General features: G+C 40.2%; 1 protein-coding gene across 4 annotated transcripts in view; it reads left to right on the top strand.

Annotated features, from left to right (window-relative positions):
• The first annotated feature begins 1386 nt into the window (after nt 1–1386).
• ZNF280C (zinc finger protein 280C) overlaps nt 1387–25739 on the top strand; it is a 63867-nt gene continuing 39514 nt past the window's right edge. Inside the window, exons 1-6 of one of the 4 annotated variants that reach the window (XM_077145522.1) lie at nt 1432–1543; nt 5536–5577; nt 5700–5761; nt 23693–23842; nt 24255–24320; nt 24422–24558. In XM_077145522.1, the coding sequence (XP_077001637.1) occupies nt 5734–5761; nt 23693–23842; nt 24255–24320; nt 24422–24558 (381 nt within the window). In that variant the 5' untranslated portion in view covers nt 1432–1543; nt 5536–5577; nt 5700–5733. Of the gene's footprint in view, nt 1544–3524; nt 3546–5535; nt 5578–5699; nt 5762–23692; nt 23843–24254; nt 24321–24421; nt 24559–25739 lie in introns of those variants that run through there. The other 3 variants (XM_077145524.1, XM_077145523.1, XM_077145525.1) reach the window with 3 other exon arrangements.

Consider the following 25739-nt stretch of genomic DNA (forward strand, 5'->3'; position numbering starts at 1 on the left):
GACTTGGGGCAGTCCACACACCAAAAGACCATGAGTGAAATTTTGTCATAGAAGGAACTCCTAGGGAGAGCAGGGTAGGCACAAACAGATCCGGGTTGGCTTCGGTCAGGCAGAGCGAACTAGTTGGGTTTTAGAGTGTCTAAGGAAAAGTTCCTCCGCAGGGGCTGGAGATTTGCCTTGTAACTTTCCCGCATGCCCAAAGTAGAGGCAAGTGGGCTGCAACAGTTGCAAAATTTTAAATTTCCCGCCTATGGCATAGGACAAGGCGCGGGTGGGACAGAGATTTGCGAGCTTTAAACTTGCCGCTGGCGCCAAAAGAGGGGCCGCGTGGACTTTATCAGCCAGTCCAGAAGTCGGGACAGTCGATGAATCCTCCAAGATTTTGGAACTTTTATTTTTCTGTGTTTGTTATTTTGATTATTCTCTCTGTTTTCCAGTAAAGCTTATTTTCTGAATCAGAAGCAAAAGGGAAATTGAATAGACCACTCCGTTCCCATACAGACTACCTTTCTCTAGGGGTGATACGAGTGGCAGTTTTGGGAAAATAAATCTGAGAATGGTACTCAATAGGGAGGTTATTGCAATGATAAATACCTGAAAAAAAGAGCCAGGGGCTCATCTAGACGACGAGAAAGAAGAACTTAGCTCAAAAAGGAAGAATTGGCAAGGTTCAGTGGCTGACTGGACTTACGTGTGCAGTAACGATGGATCGAGGCAAGATTTCAAGTCTGGGTAACTTCTGATAGCCGGACCAATAGTGGCATAGACTTTATGAGGAAAATTGGGAAAGGAAATTATATTCCAGAACACAATGTTTAGAAAATGTTTATGCAGGCAATATCTTGGCAAGTATTTTTCTTTGACATTTTAAAAATTATTATAGGCATCCCTATGGTAATTAGGAATGAGATGCAAACCAACCAGGGTGTCTAAAACAAATTTGGTTAAATTAACGAATTATTTAAGTAACCTGACTTTATTCCTTTTACTTATTTGGGTTATGTCTTCATGCTCAGGTACAGGTTTTTGTGTTTTTTTTAAAATAGTGCCTCTAGCTGTTACACACAGGGAGGACCCATAAGTCACTTTTCCATATCAGTCAGATATGGAGATGGAAAGCAGCCTCCGATTTCGAAACCGCAACCTAGGGTCGGACCCTGCAGCGGTGCGGGTCCCTTACGCGCGGATCGCGGTCCAGGGCTGTAGCGCCGCTGCCTTCGAGGGTCTGTGAGGAGGTGCACATGCCAGAGCCCGCGCCCCCGCCCCCGCCCCCGCCCCCGCCCCCGCCCGGGGCCCACGGCGTCGGTTAGAAAAGGAACCCGGATGTGCAGGGGCGGGCCGGAGTCTACCCATGAGGCAGCGCGCCGACTTATATACCATTTCCCTCCGCGGAGGCGCTCATTCCGCGCCGGGAGCCGCTGCTGGCGCAGTTGCTGCTGTTGCTGCCGCGGCCGCCGCCGTACGTTTTCGCGCTCCTCCCTCTCCTCCTCCTCTTTCTCCTCCTCCCCTGAGGTCCAGGTCAGGCGGATCTGTTCTGCTCACGGTAAGCGGCCTGCGCCCCCGCCTGCGCGGCGCGGAAATTGGCAGCGGCTCTCCGGCGTGGCCGCGAACCGCATCAATGTGAAGGCAGCCGCCACCGCCCCGCTTTCCGACGGGTTCAGAGTCTTGATTCCAGCGCCGGTGGTCGGGAGCGCCCAGAGTGCGGGGGAGGGGACCGGATTCGCGGTGCGGCGACGGGTGGGCCTCCATCTTGCGCCGGTCCGAGCGGGGGAGGGATCGTAGCACCGTGGCCGCTCGGCGGCCAGCGTGGGCCGGGGTCGCGCGGGCCGCTGCCCACGCCTCGCTTCGCCTCGCCTCGCCTCGCCTCACCTCGCCTCGCCTCGCCTCGCCTCGCCTCACCTCACCTCACCTCCCTCACCTCACCTCACCTCACCACATCTCATCTCACCTCACCTCACCTCACCTCACTTCATCTCATCTCACCTCGCCTCACCGGGCCTTTGCGCTTTCTGTACCCAGCTTGGGTTTGACTTTTCTTTCCGTCTTTTGTACATTTGATGCTGATATTTGACGGAGACCCGCCCATCCCAAATCTCTTCAGACCAGAGGGGGTTCCGAACTTTGTGAGGCATCGGGGCCCTTCCTTTGCCCAGGTTTCCCCGACCTGGGGGACCATTCGTTCCACGTTGAGCCGTCGTTCTTGCCAGAGGGATTTCCCCACTCCATCCTAGATATCGTGCTTCATCCCGTTATTGTCTAGAGAAGAACCCTGAGGAGAAACGCGGAGTTGGATAGACAATTTTCTAACAGTGAGATTTGCAGGTTTTACTTAATGTGATGGAAAAATCTCATTCTGAGGTTTTAGTCTACTCTAGAGATGGAGGGAGTTCCTCTGAACTTAAGTTTTAATGCTTTTAAGGAGAAATCTGAGGAAAAATGTCAAAGTGAACGAGCTTTTGCAAGCACGGGAGACCTTCTTTGTTTGCAAAGATTTGTTAGTTTTAAAAAATATCTGTGAACCTAAAATTTTGGCTTTATTGTTTTCGGGTTTGGACCTTGCGTTCAAAAATGAACGATTATTTGCCTCTTAACTGAAAAGCCTTGGTGTATGATTTGCTTCAAGCGTGACTACTTTGGGTGCTTAAATTGTATCAGGACTTGAATGTTTCATTACCCCTACGCACCTTCTCTCCCTACCCCAGAAATCTTGTGGCTTTGTTTTTCTCTTTGTTGGCTTCTTAGGCAGTCTTTCTCCACTCCGCTAGGAGCAACTCCATTACTCCTAGTTTTATATCCTACCAGCTTATTTTTCAACAGCTTTGTTGAGATGTAATTCACTTACAATTCACCCATCTAAAGTATAGTATTCGGTGGTTTTTAGTATATTCACAGAGTTGTGCAGCCATCACTCAATTTTGAAACATTTTCATCACCCTCAAAAGAAAACCCCTTACCCATTAGTACTCACTCCCTTTTTCCCTCCAAACCTCTAGCCCTAGGCAACCACCACTATAATTTCTGACTCTATATATTTGATATTTGCCTTTTCTGGACATTTCATGTAAATGATAAAATATGTGTTCGTTTTTTCTGGCCTCTTTCATTTAGGATAAAGTTCTCAAGGTTCATCAATATTGTGTAGCATGTAGCAGCCTGTTTATGGCTGAATAGTATTCCATTGTATGGATATATCACATTTTGTTTATTCATCAATTAATGACCATTTGGTTTTCCACTTTATGGCTATTATCTATATGCTGCTGTGCACATTCATGGACAGTTTTTTGAGTGGAGATAAGTTTTCGATTTTTCTTGGTATGTATCTAGGTGTGAAATGGTAGGGTCATATGGTAACTATATTTAATTGTCCAAAGCAGCTTCACCATTTTAGATTCCCTCTGTCAGCATATGAGGGTTCCATTTTCTCCACATCCTTGCCAAAATTTAACTGTCTTTTAAATTTCAGTCATCCTAGTCATTGACATTTAACATTTTAATCTATTCATTTTTAAAAGGGTTTTTAATAGAATGAAATATTTTTAAAGGTAACTGGATCTTAAATATATAAAGCTGAAACCAAATTTTTCAAAATAGTAATAATATATATATTTGCGGGGGTGGGGTGGGGTGGTGGTGCATGGTCCGGGTTTCAACCCCAGTCTCCCGCATGGAAGGCAGGCATTCTAACCAAGTAATAATATTTTTTATACACGGAGTCTCAAAAAAAAAAAAAAAGAATGGCTCGTGTTCCAAAAGGTCTTTCATGGGTCAGTTAGTTTGAATTAATTTCTTCCTCTAAGGAACAGTATATTAAATATGGGCATGGTATCTTTACTTGAATCAGTAGCTCAGTGTGGCAAGGTCTTTTCCTCTTCTGCCTATTTTGGAGCCAAACCTAGAGACCTCTGGAGTTGCTATTATAAGAGCTCTAAGATCCCCACTGCCTGTCTCTGCTGGGTAGTCCACTTCTCTGACAGCTGCTTTAATCCCTCATAAAATTCTTGCCTTGCCACCAAAACTCTGAAGTGGTGACTTGAGGGTTTTTGTGGTGATCATTTTGAAGGGTTCCAGTGGCTGAGACTCTGAAGGAATCCATGAAAATTTGTTTAATTTATTTATTAAACTGCAGCTAAACATGGGAGTAATTTATAAGGCCAGTATTATCCATTTGAAATAGTCTTTAACTGCACTATCCAATAAAGTAGCCACTAGCCATTAACCTCTTTTGAACACTTGAAATGTGGCTAGTGTGACTGAGGAGCTGAATTTTTTTTTATTTTTATGAATTTAAATTTAAATAGCTGCATGTGTCTAGTGGCTCCCTTAATGGAAAACGGAATTTCAGACTGAAGTTGTGGTTCTAATGGCTTCTGAGGATTTCTGACTTTTCCATTGTTTATGCATACATTAATTGAAGCTCCTTGGTGGCTGGTGTGAGCCTCAAAAGCCATTGCCATAGGTAGTGGATATGATTTAATAGGCTGTTTTTAAATTTAGTATTACTTTTAGGATGGTTGTGCCAAAAATTACCTTATATGATCAATTAGTATAAGTGTTATATAATGAGTCTTATAAGCTATGCAATTGTGATTCCAAAAAATATTCTGTATTTTTGGTAGCAGTAGGTCCTCACTACTGAACAAAAATTCTCGTGTATTTATCTACGTGACATAAGCATAACACTAATTTTAATTTAGGAATAGGCCATAACTATTCATATAACTGAATTAAAGAGATTTGAATGTTAGACCACAGAACTAGGGAAATTTACTTAAACCCAAAATTCACTAGAGCCTCTAGCAATAATAATCCAAACATGAATACCAGTAACTTCTCATGGAGTTTAATAATTTTGTTTCTTTGGACTAATTGAGTCCAAATGATTTGGAATTGGAAAAAAGACATGCTTTTGCCTATGTGAGGATAAAGACAAATGTGAAGATTGAATTAGCTCTGTGTGTCCTAATTTAAATTTGTGATGTCTAATTTTTGATATTTTTTATTTTATAGCTGAAATAGTTTTTGCAAAGTGTATTTATTTTGTAAAATATATGGCTTTTGTGTGTACATGAAAAATCTGGAATACAAATTCCTGTTTTAAAAAAGCAATTTAAATGTTTTTCTTAAAAAGATGTACTGTAACAACTTTTAAAAGCCCAAAGAACTGTAGACTAAACTCTATAAACTTCTGAAGGCAAGGACCATGTCTATTCACCTTTGTTTTCGCCCTAAAAGTTAGCACGTTACTGTGTGCACAGAAGGCAATCGGTAGTTATTTTTTTAATGAATTAATTTATGATGAAATATATCCAACTAATTTTCTAGTCCTTTTCTGTTAGATTTGATAAGAAACCAGAAAAATATAAACTAAAAATTTATTATAACATGTTGTCTTACAGTTAATTATGGAAAGTTAATTACATGTATATCAAAGCCTATTATACTTAAAAAGCAAGCTTTTTGTAGAAGTTTAAATTAAATGTGTGTACATTTAATTTAACAAAAATATACCCTAATAGTATCTTTATTTTATAGGAAGGAAAACTGAGACCTAGTTTGCTACCTTTTGGTCCCATGGTGAGTTTGCTGAAGATCTAAATTAGACCCACGGATTTCTAAATTCTAAGTTTCATGTTTCAATATTTGGTGCTACTTGAAATGACTCATAAAATTGACTGATGTCATGTGTTGGTACTTAGGTGACAATTTAAAGAAAGTCAACTCTGCAACTTGATGGACGACGACAACCTTCAACCAAAAAGTAAGTATTGCTTCCTCAATTGATATTAGTATTTGTGGCTTTTGTACTGACAACTTTGCTTCAAGAGAAGATATGAGAGGGACAGAATTGAACGCATTTTCTTATAAACAAAAAATACCTTAAATCATTAAAGGAACACATTTTCATCGTTTAAAAAAACAATAAAAATATCAGTAAAGTAGAAATGAAGTGTTTCCTCTTCATCCTCTGAAAGAACTATCAGTTTGATATATCTAATCATACTTTCTGGTACATCAACAAAAAATTACTTCAAAATAAGATCATACTACATATGCTATTATGTGTCTTTTAAAAATTTTCACTCAGTAGTATATGTTTGAATATATTGACCAATGGCAGTAATTAGTTAAAAGCACAAGGAAAATCTATACCAACATGGATATAAACTATAGTTTTATCGTCAGTATACATGGGTCTCCCCATTTTTAAAAATTAGGTATTCCTTGACTTCTGCCTCGTTTCCTAGCTCTTAGATTAGCATATGTTAAGTGCCTACTGTATGTAGGAGGAAACACAAAAAGAAGAAAATATATTTTTCACTCTCAAGAAGCTTACTTTGGAATTGGACTTATACAGTTAAAACATAGGAAGAAATATTGTTCAGTTTGAGATGATATACATGACATGACTCACAGTGCAGTAAAAGGGTAGAGATAAACACCTCTGATCGTATTTATCTTAATTATTCCTGATGTTTTTATTTGAGGAAGTTATAATTGAACCAAGAGTTGTAAAGGGACAAAGAACTGATATTTTGTTGTGTGTCTGCTTGAAGTTAGGTACTTCATAAGACATTTTCCTGAATCTATATTAACACTTCTATTAGGTAGGTATTATAGTCATACTATAGGTGAGGAAAATAGGCTCCAGTAATTTCTCTAGTCACATGATTAGAAATGGTGCAATGAAAATTTGAACTATTCAATTTGCTGTCAAATCCATGCTCTGTATTGTACAACACTATATTGAAATGAGGTCGATAAGGTGAGGAGAAAGGATATGCTAAGTGAAAGAAGCAGTACAGTGGTGACTTTGAGGGACACAGTGAAGAAGGTGGTTTAAAGTATTCGGAATATGCAAATGTTCTATGAATTGCCAGTTATAATTAGGATTTTTAATTATTTGACTTGGAGTTTTCTGTATTTTTTTTATTATTAAGAAAAAAAAGAAATTAACACAACATTTATTCCATTCTACATATGCAATCAGTAATTCTTAACATCATCACATAGATGCATGATCATCATTTCTTAGTACATTTGCATCGATTTAGGAAAAGAACTAGCAAAACAACAGAAAAAGATATAGAATGTTAATATAGAGAAGAAAATAACAATGATAATAATAGTAAAAAAAAAGAAAAAGAAAAAAGACACAAACAAACAAACAGACAAACAAAAAAAAACCTATAGCTCAGATGCAGCTTCATTCAGTGTTTTAACATGATTACTTTACAATTAGGTATTATTGTGCTGTCCATTTTTGAGTTTTTGTATCTAGTCCTGTTGCACAGTCTGTATCCCTTCCGCTCCAATTACCCATTATCTTACCCTGTTTCTAACTCCTGATGGTCTCTGTTACCAATGACATTCCAAGTTTATTCTCGAATGTCGGTTCACATCAGTGGGACCATACAGTATTTGTCCTTTAGATTTTGGCTAGACTCACTCAGCATAATGTTCTCTAGGTCCATCCATGTTATTACATGCTTCATAAGTTTATTCTGTCTTAAAGCTGCATAATATTCCATCGTATGTATGTACCACAGTTTGTTTAGCCACTCGTCTGTTGATGGACATTTTGGCTGTTTCCATCTCTTTGCAATTGTAAATAACGCTGCTATAAACATTGGTGTGCAAATGTCCGTTTGTGTCTTTGCCCTTAAGTCCTTTGAGTAGATACCTAGCAATGGTATTGCTGGGTCGTATGGCAATTCTATATTCAGTTTTTTGAGGAACCGCCAAACTGCCTTCCACAGTGGTTGCACCATTTGACATTCCCACCAACAGTGGATAAATGTGCCTCTTTCTCCACATCCTCTCCAGCACTTGTCATTTTCTGTTTTGTTGATAATGGCCATTCTGGTGGGTGTGAGATGATACCTCATTGTGGTTTTGATTTGCATTTCTCTAATGGCCAGGGACATTGAGCATCTCTTCATGTGCCTTTTGGCCATTTGTATTTCCTCTTCTGAGAGGTGTCTGTTCAAGTCTTTTTCCCATTTTGTGATTGGGTTGGCTGCCTTTTTGTTGTTGAGTTGGACAATCTCTTTATAAATTCTGGATACTAGACCTTTATCTGATATGTCGTTTCCAAATATTGTCTCCCATTGTGTAGGCTGTCTTTCTACTTTCTTGATGAAGTTCTTTGATGCACAAAAGTGTTTAATTTTGAGGAGCTCCCATTTATTTATTTCTTCAGTGCTCTTGCTTTAGGTTTAAGGTCCATAAAACTGCCTCCAGTTGTAAGTTTCATAAGATTTCTCCCTACATTTTCCTTGAACTGTTTTATGGTCTTAGACCTAATGTTTAGATCTTTGATCCATTTTGAGTTAACTTTTGTATAGGGTGTGAGATATGGGTCTTCTTTCATTCTTTTGCATATGGATATCCAGTTCTCTAGGCACCATTTATTGAAGAGACTGTTCTGTCCCAGGTGAGTTGGCTTGACTGCCTTATCAAAGATCAAATGTCCATAGATGAGAGGGTCTATATCTGAGCACTCTATTCGATTCCATTGGTCGATATATCTGTCTTTATGCCAGTACCATGCTGTTTTGACCACTGTGGCTTCATAATATGCCTTAAAGTCTGGCAGCGTGAGACCTCCAGCTTCGTTTTTTTTTCCCCAAGATACTTTTAGCAATTCGGGGCACCCTGCCCTTCCAGATAAATTTGCTTATTGGTTTTTCTATTTCTGAAAAATAAGTTGTTGGGATTTTGATTGGTATTGCATTGAATCTGTAAATCAATTTAGGTAGGATTGACATCTTAACTATATTTAGTCTTCCAATCCATGAACACGGTATGCCCTTCCATCTATTTAGGTGTTCTGTGATTTAACAGTTTTTTGTAGTTTTCTTTGTATAGGTTTTTTGTCTCTTTAGTTAAATTTATTCCTAGGTATTTTATTCTTTTAGTTGCGATTGTAAATGGGATTCGTTTCTTGATTTCCTCCTCAGCTTGTTCATTACTAGCGTATAGAAATGCTACAGATTTTTGAATGTTGATCTTGTAACCTGCTACTTAGCTGTACTCATTTATTAGCTCTAGTAATTTAGTTGTGGATTTTTCCGGGTTTTCGACGTATAGTATCATATCGTCTGCAAACAGTGATAGTTTTACTTCTTCCTTTCCAATTTTGATGCCTTCTATTTCTTTTTCTTGTCTAATTGCTCTGGCTAGAACCTCCAGCACGATGTTGAATAATAGTGGTGATAATGGACATCCTTGTCTTGTTCCTGATCTTAGGGGGAAAGTTTTCAATTTTTCCCCATTGAGGATGATATTAGCTGTGGGTTTTTCATATATTCCCTCTATCATTTTAAGGAAGTTCCCTTGTATTCCTATCTTTTGAAGTGTTTTCAACAGGAAAGGATGTTGAATCTTGTCAAATGCCTTCTCTGCATCAATTGAGATGATCATGTGATTTTTCTGCTTTGATTTGTTGATGTGGTGTATTACATTAATTGATTTTCTTATGTTGAACCATCCTTGCATACCTGGGATGAATCCTACTTGGTCATGATGTATAATTCTTTTAATGTGTTGTTGGATACGATTTTCTAGAATTTTATTGAGGATTTTTGCATCTATATTCATTAGAGAGATTGGTCTGTAGTTTTCTTTTTTTGTAATATCTTTGCCTGGTTTTGGTATGAGGGTGATGTTGGCTTCATAGAATGAATTAGGTAGCTTTCCCTCCACTTTGATTTTTTTGAAGAGTTTGAGGAGAGTTGGTACTAATTCTTTCTGGAATGTTTCATAGAATTCACATGTGAAGCCGTCTGGTCCTGGACTTTTCTTTTTGGGAAGCTTTTGAATGACTGATTCAATTTCTTTACTTGTGATTGGTTTGTTGAGGTCATCTATTTCTTCTTGAGTCAAAGTTGGTTGTTCATGCCTTTCCAGGAACCCGACCATTTCATCTAAATTGTTGTATTTATTAGCCTAAAGTTGTTCATAGTATCCTGTTATTGCCTCCTTTATTTCTGTGAGGTCAGTGGTTATGTCTCCTCTTCCATTTCTGATCTTATTTATTTGCATCCTCTCTCTTCTTCTTTTTGTCAATCTTCCTAAGGGCCCATCAATCTTATTGATTTTCTCATAGAACCAACTTCTGGTCTTATTGATTTTCTCTATTGTTTTCCTGTTTTCAGTTTCATTTATTTGTGCTCTAATCTTTGTTATTTCTTTCCTTTTGGTTGCTTTCGGGTTAGTTTGCTGTTCTTTCTCCAGTTCTTCCAAGTGGACAGTTAATTCCTGAATTTTTGCCTTTTCTTCTTTTCTGATATAGGCATTTAGGGCAATACATTTCCCTCTTAGCACTGCCTTTGCTGTATCCCATAGGTTTTGATATGTTGTGTTTTCGTTTTCATTCGCCTCAAGATATTTACTAATTTCTCGTGCAATTTCTTCCTTGCCCCACTCCTTGTTTAAGAGTGTGTTGTTGAGCCTCCACGTTATTTGTGAATTTTCTGGCACTCCGCCTATTATTGATTTCCAACTTCATTCCTTTATGATCCGAGAAAGTGTTGTGTATGATTTCAATCTTTTTGAATTTGTTAAGACTTGCTTTGTGACCCAGCATATGGTCTATCTTTGAGAATGATCCGTGAGCACTTGAGAAAAAGGTGTATCCTGCTGTTGTGGGATGTAATGTCCTATAAATGTCTGTTAAGTCTAGCTCATTTATAGTAATATTCAGATTCTCTATTTCTTTATTGATCCTCTGTCTAGATGTTCTGTCCATTGATGAGAGTGGTGAATTGAAGTCTCCAACTATTATGGTATATGAGTCTATTTCCCTTTTCAGTGTTTGCAGTGTATTCCTCACGTATTTTGGGGCATTCTGGTTCGGTGCGTAAATATTTATGATTGTTATGTCTTCTTGTTTAATTGTTCCTTTTATTAGTAGATAGTATCCTTCTTTGTCTCTTTTAACTGTTTTACATTTGAAGTCTAATTTGTTGGATATTAGTATAGCTACTCCTGATCTTTTCTGGTTGTTATTTGCATGAAATATCTTTTCCCAACCTTTCACTTTCAACCTATATTTATCTTTGAGTTTAAGATTTGTTTCCTGTAGACAGCATATAGAAGGATCCTGTTTTTTAATCCATTCTGCCAGTCTATGTCTTTTGATTGGGGAATTCAGTCCATTGACATTTAGTGTTATTACTGTTTGGATAATATTTTTCTCTACCATTTTGCCTTTTGTATTATATATATCATATCTGACTTTCCTTCTTTCTACACTCTTCTCCATACCTCTCTCTTCTGTCTTTTCGTATCTGACTCTAGTGCTCCCTTTAGTATTTCTTGCAGAGCTGGTCTCTTGGTCACAAATTCTCTCAGTGACTTTTTGTCTGAGAATGTTTTAATTTCTCCCTCATTTTTGAAGGACAATTTTGCTGGATATAGAAGTCTTGGTTGGCAGTTTTTCTATTTTAGTAATTTAAATATATCATCCCACTGTCTTCTAGCTTCCATGGTTTCTGCTGAGAAATTTACACATAGTCTTATTGGGTTTCCCTTGTATGTGATGGATTGTTTTTCTCTTGCTACTTTCAAGATCCTCTCTTTCTCTTTGACCTCTGACATTCTAACTAGTAAGTGTCTTGGAGAACGCCTATTTGGGTCTATTCTCTTTGGGGTGCGCTGCACTTCTTGGATCTGTAGTTTTAGGTCTTTCATAAGAGTTGGGAAATTTTCAGTGATAATTTCTTCCATTAGTTTTTCTCCTCCTTTTCCCTTCTCTTCTCCTTCTGGGACACCCACAATATGTATATTTGTGCGGTTCATATTGTCCTTGAGTTCCCTGATACCCTGTTCAAATTTTTCCATTCTTTTCCCTATAGTTTCTGTTTCTTTTTGGAATTCAGATGTTCCATCCTCCAATTCACTAATTCTATCTTCTGTCTCTTGAAATCTACCATTGTAGGTATCCATTGTTTTTTCCATCTTTTATACTTTGTCCTTCACTCCCATAAGTTCTGCGATTTGTTTTTTCAGTTTTTCTATTTCTTCTTTTTGTTCAGCCCGTGTCTTCTTCATGTCCTCCCTCAATTTATCGATTTGGTTTTTGAAGAGGTTTTCCATTTCTGTTTGTATATTCAGCATTAGTTGTCTCAGCTCCTGTATCTCATTTGAACTGTTGGTTTGTTCCTTTGACTGGGCCATATCTTCAATTTTCTGAGCGTGATCCGTTATCGTCTGCTGGTGTCTGGGCATTTAATCAGATTTCCCTGGGTGTGAGACCCAGCAGGTTGAAAGATTTTTCTGTGAAATCTCTGGGCTCTGTTTTTCTTATCCTGCCCAGTAGGTGGCGCTCGTGGTGTTCATCTGTCTGCGGGTCCCACCAGTAAAAGATGCTGTGGCTCCTTTAACTTTGGAAAACTCTCGCTGTGGGGGGGGGTCGCCTGCCGAAGCGGCTTGGGGTAGTGCCAATCTGAATCTCCCAGCCGGCCCGGGGATCCGCATACGGGGAGGGTCACCGGCCTCCGTGGCTTGGGGGAGCGCCCATCCAAATTTCCCAGCCAGCCTGGGGCACCAAGCATGGTGGGGGGTCACCGGCCTCCGCGGCTTGGGGGAGCGCCTGTCCAAGTTTCCCAGCCGGCCCGGGGCGCCAAGCGTGGCGGTGGGGCGCCAGCCGTCGCGGCTTGGGGGAGTACCTATCCACCATTCCCAGCCAAACCGGGAAGCCACGTATTTGGAAGGGACCCCGGTCGCCATTCTCCGCGGCTTGGGGATCTCCGATCCAATTCTCCCAGCTGGTCCGGGGGGCCACGCGTTTGGGGGGGGGTGGCGCCAGCCACCGCAGCCTGAGGGGACCGCCTGTCCAATTCACCCAGCCGGCCCGGGAAGGAGTGGGGGAGGGACTCCGGCCGCCTGCCGCCCTGGCCCGGGGAAGCCCGCGCCCCTCGGCGATCTCACCGGAGCGGGTTCTCCCAGCCAGTCAGCCGTTCCAGAATGGGGTACGCTGTCCTCTTGGTCTGTGTCATGGCTCCGGGAGCTGTCCTGTATCGTTTCCACCTCCCTAGTAGCTGTTCTGGAGGAGGAACCAAGACCCGCGCGTCTTACTGAGCCGCCATCTTCTCCGGAAGTCCAGTTTTCTGTATAATTTTTAAAAACATTTTTATTGACAAATCTTTACACACATATAGTCCGTACATGGTGTATAATCAATGGCACACAATGTTATCACATAATTGTGTATTCATCACTATGAACATTTTTAGAACATATTTGCATCACTCCAGAAAAAGAAATAAAACAAAAAATAAAAAATTCATGTATCCCCATACCCCTTACCCCTCCTCTATATAATTTTTTAAAGAATAGTTGAAAATGAAAGGGGTCAATCAGTTCATAATATTGGTTTCATTTGGAAAGTGGGAAAGGTTGCTTTGTTTGGTTTGGTTTGGTGGGTAGACTACTAAACATTAAACGGCATTATGCCAAGAAATGATTTGTGACATACTTTTATAGACAGAGAATTAAGTTATTTTTTAAAAAGCATGGCACCACATTTTCCAAAAATACCAAAATGCCAAAAAGGTGTTCCTTTTGTATGCCATCCCCAAAGCACTGTTTTCGATTAGTACCTTTTAAGATCATGACAGCGTTGTCTTAATTTTGAGACAAAAATAGACTTGGCATTGTTTTAATAGAGTAAAATTACTAATAAAAATTATTGCATTTAAAAGATAAATTAAGGGGCGGGCCAAAGTGGCTTAGCAGGCAGAGTTTTTTGCCTGCCATGCCGGAGACCTGGGTTTGATTCCTGGTGCCTGCCCATGTAGAAAAAAAAAAAGAAGAAGAAGGATAAATTAAGGATCTTGTCTAAGTCAGAATCCTGGAATTTTTTGGAGTTTTTTGTTTTGGTTTGGTTTTTTAGTTGCCCACCCCCTCCACCATCTCACTTCATATATCCAATACCACTTGTATACATCACTTTAGCTTAAGTCCTCCCTCAATACCTTTTTTTTTTTGTATGTTGTATGGCCGGGAGTCATATTTCATTCTTTTTCCATGTGAGTATCCCGTTATTGCTACACTATATGCTGAATTTTTGTTTGTTTTTTCTTTCTTTGCTTCCTTGTTGTTTTTCGGGAGGTGCATAGGCCAGAAATCAAACCCAGGTCTCCTGCATGGCAGGCAAGAATTCTACCACTAAACTTACCCGTGTGTCCCCAATACCTATTATTTTTTGTTTTTGTATACTGTATGGTGGGGGTCACATTTCATTATTTTTCCATGTGAGTATCCCGTTATTGCAGCATCATTTGTTGAATTTTTGTTTAGTTTTTTGTTGTTGTTGTTTGTTTTTTGGGAAGTACATGGACTGGGAATCGAACCTGGGTCTCCCGCATGGCAGGCAAGCATTCTACCACTGAACTTCCCTTGCACCCCCCAATACCTATTATTTTTAACCAAGACAATGCACATATAAAAATATCTAACAATCTGAAAAGGCTTTAATTTGCATAACTAGTTTCTTGAAGGGTGCCAAAAATGTGTGTGCAGATGTACGTGTTTAATTACTTCCATATTTCTATGTTTTTAGATACGCGTGCATACACTATCTCTTTGAAACATCATTTTAGCCATTATCTATTGATTTTCTATCAAGGAAAATGAGAATTTTAGCTTTTTTACACTTACCCTCCCTCCAAGCATCTCCCAATATAGTTATATCTCAATTTTTGTTTAAATCATATCTGAATTTTTCATGGTGACCATAATGAATATTGTTACTAATGAGCATGGTAACTGTGATATTAATATGCTGTGGATACATTTCCTGTTTTCTCTTTTTTTTTTTGCTAAGATTTATTAAAATCTGTACTCAAGTCTTCCCACACCCTTCTGTAGCCCCTTAATTCAATTTTCTGGGTAATAAAGCTTGTCAACTTGTCAGGTAGTCTAACAATTTAATTTTTTTAATTTTTTTTGTCTCCTAGAGACATTCCTCCTAGGAGTTACGTTCTTCTGCTGTACTATGACTAGTTGTTCTCTAGGCCTCCTGAACAGCTATTGTCCTAGAACTCTCCTTTGTCTTTGTATTCTATTGAATGCCATATTTTCTTCATCCTGTGTTTTCCTCCTTGATTGTCTCATAATTCAGTGAATTCTGTAGTAGCTTCCTCAGAAAGGGTGACTGGCAAGTAAACCTTGTGTGATGTTGTTGGTTTTATTTTACCCTGAAAGCTTGGCTGGGTGTAGAATTCTAGGTTGAAAATAATTTTTACTAAGAATTTTGAAAGTGTTACTCTACTTTCATTTCTCTCTTCCTTTCCCCTTCCCTCCTTTCCTCCTTACCCCCTCACCCCTTTTTTTTTCCTCTGTGGCAGAGTTTAGGATCTTTCTCCAGCATTCTGATTACAAATGAAATCAGCTGTGGATGCAGCTGACGTGATCATGATCTAATTCTATGAAATGTCCTCATTGCAAGAGATAGGCCAGCACTTGCCCAACCAGACAAACAGGTAACACCACTTGGCCAAGTTGACACATGATGCTGACCATGACAGTCCACCCCTTGTCAACTTGGCAGCTATATATATATCACCTTAAACCATACCTAATTTCTAAATAAAAAACATTAAAATGCACATTTTTTTCTTTACCTAATAATACTCAACTGTACTGCATATAACTAGAAACAAAGTAACTCTCTCCAGAATAGGGTACAAGTCCTTGGGTAATATTCATTCTTAAACTTGATATCTTACAACTTAAATAGTATAACAGGAACGAAATAGCATCACAGTCCTCATTTCTGTAACTGATCACGTGGTCATAGTTCATATTTATCACTACCTTCTTCCACTCCGCATTCCATGTTCCCTTTACCCTCAGCAAGCACTTCAGCTGCCCGTGGTTCTTACCCTGGTGGGGTGACCCAAACCTTCATTCCTGAAGTTTCAGACCCATTGACAGTCCTGCCTGGATTGGGTTGTTGCAGTTTTCCATTGACTTTAATCACAGGGCATAGTAGTACTAAGAGACGCCCTAGGGGATCTTCTATATTCTAAGAAAACTCTTCTTTACCTCCATGTGTATAGTTGCAGTCCTGTTTCCCCCTGATAGTCAGGGTCAGTCATCCCAGACAATAATGCAATCCCCTTCTTGGCTTGTTGATCCAAGGGTATGAGTAGCCCAAAGTGACCAGGTGGCAGTCTCAGATTCCAGTTCAGTGGAATCATTGTTGATTCTCCTGGTGGAAGCACTCCCCCTTTTGGAACTAAACCCTGTAGACCAGCAGAGCTCAGGGTCGCAGGGACAGGAAGCAGAAATTTTCCTAGTGGATCACTAGGAGTAATAGTGAGTGGTGCCACTCCCATTTCCACCCATTGGTTTCTGGACCCATGGATCCTGGCTATGGGAGGAGCAGCACCATACAGCGGACACTGATTCAGATCATATACAGACAGCTTCCTTAAGAACATTACCCCAGCCTTTCAAGGTATCACCACCTAGTTGGCACCTTAATTGAGTTTTCAAAAGGCCATTCCACCATTCTATCAATCCAGCTGCTTCTGAATGATGGGAAACATGGTAAGACCAGAGAATTCCATGAGCATGTGCCCATTCCCGCACTTCATTTGCTGTGAAGTGTGTTCCTTGATCAGAAGCAATGCTATGTGGAATACCACGACCATGGATAAGGCATTCTGTAAGCCCACAGATGGTAGTTTTGGCAGAAGCATTGCATGCAGGGAAAGCAAACCCATATCCAGAATATGTGTCTATTCCAGTTAGAACAAATCACTGCCCCTTCCATGAAGGGAGTGGTCCAATGTAATCAACCTGTCACCATGTGGCTGGCTGGTTACCTCCGGGAATGGTACCATATCGGGGGCTGAGTGTGGGTCTCTGTTACTGGCAGATTATGCACTTAGCAGTGGCTGGAGCCAAGTCAGCCTTGGTGAGTAGAAGTCCATGTTGCTGAGCCCATGCATAACCTCCATCCCTACCACCATGACCACTTTGTTCATGAGACCATGGGGCAATGACAGAAGTTGCTGGGGAAAGAGGTTGACTGGTATCCACAGAACGGGTCATCTTATCCACTTGATTATTAAAACCTTCCTCTGCTGAAGTCACCCTCTGGTGTACATTCACATGGGACACAAATATCTTCATGTTTTTAGCCCACTCAAAAAGGTCCATCCACATACTTCTTCCCCAGACCTCTTTGTCACCAATTTTCCAATTATGGTTTTTCCAAGTCCCTGACCATCCAGCCAAAACCATTAGCAACAGCCCATGAGTCAGTATACAAACACACCTCTGGCCACTTCTCCTTCCAAGCAAAATGAACAACCAGGTACACTGCTCGAAGTTCTACCCACTGCAAGGATTTCCCCTCACTACTGTCCTTCAAGGACACCCCAGAAAGGATTTGTAGTGCTGCAGCTCTCCACTTTTGGGTGGTATCTGCATATCGTGCTGAACCATCTGTAAACCAGGCCCAAGTTTTCTCTTCCTCAGTCAGTTCACTGCAAGGAACTCCCCAAGAGGCCATAGCTCTCGTCTGGGAAAGAGAAGGTAATGTGGCAGGAGTGGAGACCATGGGAATTTGGGCCGCTTCTTCATGTAACTTACTTGTGCCTTCAGGACCTGCTCTGGCCCTATCTCATATATAACATTTCCATTTTACAATAGAGTGCTGCTGTGCGCCCAACTTGATGGCTTGGTGGGTCAGACAAAACCTAGTTCATGATAGGCAACTTGGGTCTCATAGTAACTTGGTGGCCCATGGTTAAGCGTTCAGTCTCTACAAAGGCCCAGTAGCAGGCCACAAGCTGTTTCTCAAAATGCAGCAGATGGTAAGGCTTTGCTCCTAAATCCTAAGAGTCTGCATTGTGATTCTCCTATAGGGGCCTGCCAAAGGCTCCAGACATCATCTCTGTTTGCCACTGACACTTCTAGCACCATTGGATCTCCTGGATCATACGGCCCAAGTGGCAAAGCAGCTTGTACAACAGCCTGGGCCTGTCACAGAGCCTCCTCTTGTTCAAATCCCCACTCAAAATAAGCAGCTTTTCTGGTCACTCAATAATTGGGCCCGAATAGCACACCCAAATGAGGAATATGTTGTCACCAAAATCCAAAGAGACCAACTAGGCATTGTGCCTCTTTTTTGGTTGTAGGAGGGGCCAGATGCAGCAACTTATCTTTCACCTTAGAAGGAATATCTCAATATGCCCCACACCACTGGACACCTAGAAATTTCACTGAAGTGGAAGTCCCCTGTATTTTTGTGGAATTTATCTCCCATCCTCTCACACACAAATGCCTTACCAGTAAGTCTAGAGTAATTGCTACTTCTTGCTCACTAGGTCTGATCAACGTGATATCAATATAATGGACCAGTGTGATGTCTTGTGGAAGGGAAAAACGATCAAGGTCCCTGCAGACAAGATTATGATATAGGGCTGGAGAGTTGATATACCCCTGAAGTAGGACAGTGAAAGTATATTGCTGACTTTGCCAGCTGAAAGCAAACTGTTTCTGGTGGTCTTTACTAATAGCTATTGAGAAAACTGCATTTGCCACATCAATAGCTGCATACCAGGTACCAGGGGATGTATTAATTTGCTCAAGCAGTGATACCACATCTGGAACAGCAGCTGCAATTGGAGTTACCACCTGGTTGAGCTTACGATAGTCCACTGTCATCCTCCAAGACCCATCTGTTTTCTGCACAGTCCAAATAGGAGAGCTGAATGGGGATGTGGTGGGAATCACCACCCCTGCATTCTTCAAGTCCTTAAGAGTAACAGTAATCTCTGCAATCCCTCTAGGAATCCGGTATTGCTTCTGATTTACTGTTTTGCTAGGTAGGGGAAGTTCTAGTCGCTTCAACTTGGCCTTTCCCACCATAACAGCCCTCACTGCACGAGTTAGAGCCAATGTGGGGATTCTGCCTGTTGCTTAATATGTCTACACCAATTATACATTCTGGAACTGGGGAAATAACTACAGAATGGGTCCAGGGGCCCACAGGACCCACTGTGAGATGGACCTGAGCTAAAACTCCATTGATCACCTGGCCTCCATAAGCCCCCACTCTGACTGGTGGACAGGAGTGATGTTTTGGGTCCCCTGGAATTAATGTCACTTCTGAGCCAGTGTCTAACAATCCCCGAAATATCTGATCATTTCCTTTTCTCCAATGCACAAAGATGGTTGGCCTCCTGGGGGAAGGCTTGGAGGAAGATTAACAGTATAAATCTGTGGCAGTGTAACAGGGTTCTCCCCCAAAGGGACCTGGCCTTCCCTTCATTCAAGGGGTCTGGGTCTGTAAACTGTCTCAAGTCTGGAAATTGATTAAGGGGCCGTAATTCTGTGTTTTTGTAATTCAGGTTAGACTTCTGTCACTTGACCTAGAACACTTTTGTTTATACAGCTCGAACAAGAATTTAGTAGACTGCCCTTCTATTGTATTTCTAGGTACCCCATGATTTACTAGCCAATGCCACAAATCTCTGCGAGTCATATAATTTTGACTCCTACTTTGAGTTTGCTGTTTATTATAATAGCTACGTCTACCCTGTCTTTGGCAATTAAGTGCTGCCACCTGGCTTCTGCCAACTCTGGATCCCGTCATCCCCATTGTGTTTAAGGATTCCAGCTTAGTGACAGCAGTTCCTACAGTAATATCTGACCTACAGAGAAGTGCAACTACAGAGCTCTTCAGGGATGATGGCGCTAGTCTCACAAATTTATTTCTCACTGTTCTGGTAAAAGGTGCATCCTCCAGACATTCCTGGGGTGTAAGAGCAGGCTTTGCATGATAAATCCACTCTAACATTCCAATCTCTCTAAACCTCTGCATCCCCTCATCTACATTATACCAGGGCAGTTCTGGCATTTCAGCCTCAGGTAATGTCAGCCACCTTTTGATCCATGTTTCAACCAACCATCCAAACAAACTGTTAATGCCTTTCCTAACCCCTCGAGCTATAACACTGAATGCAGAATCTCTGCTTAGTGGGCCCTTATCAATAAATTCAGCCTGATCCAGCCTTATATTCCTCCCACCATTATCCCATAACCTTAAAATCCATTGCCACGCACATTCCCCTGATTTCTGTCTATATAAATTGGAAAACTCACACAGTTCTTTAGGAGTATAACGTACCTCCTCATGTGTGGTACATTGTACCTCACCTTTAGGGGCCTGTAGGGACTTTAGTCTAGTTATAGGTCTGGAAGAAATGAGGGGTGGTGGGGTGGGTCATGACAGAAATTAGAAATACCTTCCAAGCCATTTGCTTCAGGGCCTTCATTTGCAGTTTAGTCTGGTGAAACAGGATGAATCACTCTAGGGCTAATCCCTTCAGGAGGAGGTGAGGTGGCTATGTCCTCAGGGCAGGGTATTACAGGGTTATCTAGAGAAGACTCAGCATGACGTAGGGTTTCAACCTTACCGACATCATTATCAATCCATGTCATCATCCCATTTTTCAGGGTCCCACTCCTTTCCAATCAGTGCCCTCACTTTAACGGCAGACACCATGCAACATTGAGATTTCAGTTTACGTTGTAAAGTTGCTACTCTAATGAATAAAATTCTGAGTCTGATTTTCAGAGATCTGAAGTCTACGGCTACAGGAAATAAGATTTTCCTTCAGGATACCCATAGAAATGTCTACATCTGTCAGACGGTGCTTAAGCTTCTCGTTTGAAGCCTTAAGCCCATCCCTTTCACTCCTTAATGTAGCCAGTGTATCTACCAACAACCAGCCAACATCTCTATGCCTCTTATTTCCACAAAACTTTGTAAAGGTGTCAAAAACATTATCCCCCAGAGCCTGGCTTCGTACAAGTGAAGCATTAGGAGAATCAAATGGTGATATTTTGACTATCTCTTTTGCCAACTCACTCCGTGGATTGGGAGTGTCATTCTGATTATAGGAATCAGAGTCCTTAGTGCCTTTGAGTCCAGTCAGAGTAGAAAACCATTCATAAAAACCCATTTTTAAGATTCTGTTTAAGAACCATTCCTGGTACCAAGTGTATGTTAGGGTTCTCTAGAGAAACAGAATCAACAGGGAACACTCGCAAACATAAAATTTATAAAAGTGTCTCTCATGACCGCGGGAATGCAGAGTCCAGAATCGCAGGGCAAGCTGTGAAGCCAGCAATTCCAATGGAGGGTCTGGACGAACTCCACAGGAGAGGCTCACCAGCTGAAGCAGGAAGAGAGCCTGTCTCTTTTGAATCCTTCTTAAAAGGCTCCCAGTGATTAGATTAAGTATCACCCATTGCAGAAAACACTCCCCTTGGCTGATTACAAATGAAATCAGCTGTGGATGCAGCTGACGTGATCATGATCTAATTCTATGAAATGTCCTCATTGCAAGAGATGGGCCAGCATTTGCCCAACCAGACAAACAGGTACCACCACTTAGCCAAGTTGAGACATGAAGTTGACCATGATAGTTGTCCTCCGGTGTAGTTTTTTTCCTGTGTGCTGGTGGTCCCTTTCAGTATGGATATTTATGTTGTCTAGAACTGGGGAGTTTTCTTGTATTATTCCTTTGATAACCTTCCCTCTCCTTTTTCTCTCTTTTCTAGGACTTTTTTTTAGCATTTGAAACTAAATTTATTGTAACATTTGTTCCCCCATTATTTTTATTCCATATGTTCTACTCATCTGTTGATAAGGTAGATAAAAGGAGCCTCAGACACAAGATTTTCACAATCACACAGTCACGTTGTGAATGCTATGTCATTATACAATCGTCTTCAAGAAACGTGGCTACTGGAACACAGCTCTACATTTTCAGGCAGTTCCCTCCAGCCTCTCCATTACATCTTGAATAACAAGGTGGTATCTACTTAATGCATAAGAATAACCTCCAGGATAACCTCTCGACTCTGTTTGGAATCTCTCAGCCATTGCCACTTTGTCTCATTTCACTCTTACCCCTTTTGGCCGAGAAGGTTTTCTTAATCCCTTGATGCTGAGTCTCAGCTCATTCTAGGATTTCTGTCCCACGTTGCCAGGAAGGTCCACACTCCTGGGAGTCATGTCCCACGTAGACGGGAGGGTGGTGAGATTGCTTGTTGTGTTGGCTGGAGAGAGAGACCACATCTGAGCAACAAAAGAGTCTCTCTTGGGGGTGACTCTTAGGTCTAATTTTAAGTAGGCTTGACCTATCCTTTGTAGAGTAAGTTTCATATGAACAAACCCCAAGACTGGGGGCTTAGCCTATAGCTTTGGTTGTCTGCACTGCTTGTGAGAATATCAAGAATTCAACTTGGGGAAGTTGGATTTTCCCCCTTTCTCACCATTCCTGGAAGGGGACTTTGCAAATACTTGTTATTAACTGATGAAATCACTCTGGACAAACCAACAAAATCTCATGTCCTACTCAAGGTTCCATGTACTTATGGCGTTCAGTTAAGGTGTCTACATAAGTTATATTAGGAAATGCACTAATCAAAATATAAATTTTGTACCAAATAAACATTTTTTGCTTTAGTCTCACACATAAGTTGAAATTTTAAACTATTAATTACCCTCTATTTTCAACACACTGCAGTAATGACATTCCTTTGTTCTTCCTCACGCAAAAACATTTTTAAAATTTGGACATTTAGTCACTATCATTATACACTCTGGGTATTCCTAGATAATACCATCTCAGTCTTTATCATCTAACTTTCTGGTTTCATTTGTGCCCTGAGCCTTCCTCCCTCTATCATTCTCACATTCAGCTTCATTCAGTGTTTTAACATAATTGCATGACAGGTAGTATGGTACTGTCCATTTCTGGGTTTTTACATTCGGTCCTGTTGCACAATCTGTATCCCTTCAGCTCCAGTTACCCAATATCTTACCCTATTTCTATCTCCTAATGGTCTCTGTTACCAGTGAAATTCTCCGAGTTTATTCACTAATGTCAGTTCATATCAGTGAGACCATACAGTATTTGTCCTTTTGTTTCTGGCTAATCTCAGTCAGCATAATGTCCTTAAGATTCATCCATGTTGTTACATACTTCATAACTTTATTCTGTCTTACGGCTGCATAATATTCCATCATATGTATATACCACAGTTCGTTTAGCCACTCGTCTGTTAATGGACATTTTGGCTGTTTCTTTTCTAGGACTTTTATTAGATGAATATTGTACCTTTGAAATTGATTTTCTAACAAATACTTGTTATTAACTGATGAAATCACTCTGGACAAACCAACAAAATCTCATATTTATTTTTCTCATATTTTTTCCTGACACCTGTATGATATCTGTTTTCTCTAAGATCTTTTACTCTGTTTTACTGCTTTGTTCTTTCACGTGTCTTTCATCTCTTGCTTCTTATTCTTAGTTTATCTGCCTTTTATTAATGTAGTTTTTTTGTTGTTGTTCAGATATCTGTTAGATGAGTTTTTTTTATAGTTACAATAATATTCCAACCATACTACTGAAACACACTTTGGTACGATTTGAATGTTCCTAAAATTTATTGGCAATTGTAAATAACTTCACTTATCCACTAGTTAGCTAGCTAGCTAGATTTTATTCATTCTGGTTTTAGAGAGTGACGTCTGAGTTTCCTGTTGTTGCTACCATATACTGACTACAAATATCAGTTCAGTTACTGCTATTAGGATTATTATTTTTTTCTTTTTGAAAATAAGGTTTGCTTCTCACCTTTTGAAAAGTAGGTAATTCAAAAATGGCAGAACTCTTTATGGAATGTGAAGAAGAAGAGCTGGAACCATGGCAGAAGAAAGCAGAAGAAATTGAAGATGAAGACGATGATGAACTGATCTTTGTTGGAGAGATATCAAGTTCAAAACCAGCCATTTCAAGTAAGCATTTACCTCCAGAAGTAGGGTAAAAAGTAAAAAACCTTGTGTTGGGTAGACTACAGTCACCAAAAAGTACTAGAGGAGTAGCTCTTTAATGACTTGAGTAAATACTTATTTTGAATTTCTGAATGAAAACGTTCTAACTCAGGAGGAATGGTGCAGATTATTTAATCAGCTTGCTCATAATGAAACTTCCAGGTTTTTAGGTGTGTGAATGAAACATGGGTGTTGAGAAAGGGTTGATTTCGAGTCACAGGAACCCAAATCTATATATAAACCTGTTACTATTGAGGACAAAAAATATACTTCAGTTATAGGTTGTGTATGGATATATTTTTGGAAAGTTTTTTCTATTATCTTAATATGTATTTCATTTCAACACTGAATTTTAAAATGAGTATAATTTTTATAGATATCTTGAACAGAGGTAACTCCAGCTCATCTTCAAAGGGAATAAAGAATGAGACACTCAGTCAAGGTACAATATTATTGTGCTATTTTTAATTTTAAGGTAAAATATTTTTATGCAATTGATTATATAGAAATATATTCAATATATTGTATAATTTTAAAATACAGGTACTCCTGATGCATCCAAGCCGGCAAGTCAACAACCCACGAATCCAACATCAAATCCGGTGGCTGCCTCACCTAGATTTCATCATGAATCTAAATCTTCACATAGTACCATTATTGTTCAGAACCTGTCTAAACCTGTAAGTGTTTCTGAAACTACAGAGTTAGCTCAGGGATACATTGGATAGTATAATAACTAGCTAGAATTCTGGACTGTCATAGCTAGCCATTACTGGCTAGAAGCATAATGAGCATTGGAAAATAGTGCCATCTTTATGATAGTTCAAACAATATCCAAAGTAATAACTGCCAGAACTAAGTACTCAAACTGTTAATAAATCAGGTAACATGCTTAAATTAAATAGGCGTGGTATTGAAAACCATGCTATCTAAACCTGAGTAAAAATGCCACTCCATTACAAAAAGTGATTAGTTCAGCTCCCAAATCAATCACCAAGTGCTTTTCCTCAGGAAAAGCATATTTCAGATACAGATACAGACATACTTTATGCATACTACCCATTTCCTCACACATTTTCAAAGACATTTACGTTTGCTTTACTACTTCAAGGATATTCTTAAGTGAAACTGATTTTTTTTTATCGTGACTACTTAGTGGTCGCTAATACAAAAACTACTAGTAGCATTTGGTGCTGCAGCCTTGATTCATACTAAGATGCCAGCAATTTTACCCACCATTGCTTTTGCATCACCTGCACCAAAGGCAAATGTCTTCGAGTTATTATAACAGTTTTAACTTCATGGACCTCTGAAAGAGTCTTAGGGATCCCCTCAAGGGTTCCCAAACCACATTTGGAGAACCATGGCTCTAGAGCAATTTTTCCATTTTTTAAAAGTCTGTACATTTATACATATATGGATGGATGAATATGATTATATATTTTTTAAACTCTGGGGGTGTTACTTATTGTTGCATGACAGTATTACCACAAATTTAGCAGCTTAAAGCAATAGATGCTAATTATCTCAGTTTCTATGGGTCAGGAGTCAAGGCATAGTTTTAACTGGGTCTTCCACTTCAGGGTCTCACAAGGCAGCAATCAAGATATCAGCCAGGGTTGTAGTATCATTTGAAGTTTACTGGGGAAGGCTCTGCTTCCAAGCTCACGTGGTTGTTGACAGCATTTAGTTCTTTGTGGGTCATTGGTCCAAGGGCCTCAGTTCCTTGGTGGTTTCACCTTGAGGCTACCCTCACTCAGTTCCTTGCCATATGGGCTTTCCTAATATGGCTGGTGTTTCCTCAAAGCCAGCAAGGAAGAGCACATCTTTAGTAAGATGGGCTGTGTAACATAATCTACGC

The sequence above is a fragment of the Tamandua tetradactyla genome, chromosome X, assembly GCF_023851605.1.
Source record: "Tamandua tetradactyla isolate mTamTet1 chromosome X, mTamTet1.pri, whole genome shotgun sequence".
NCBI lineage: Eukaryota > Metazoa > Chordata > Mammalia > Pilosa > Myrmecophagidae > Tamandua > Tamandua tetradactyla.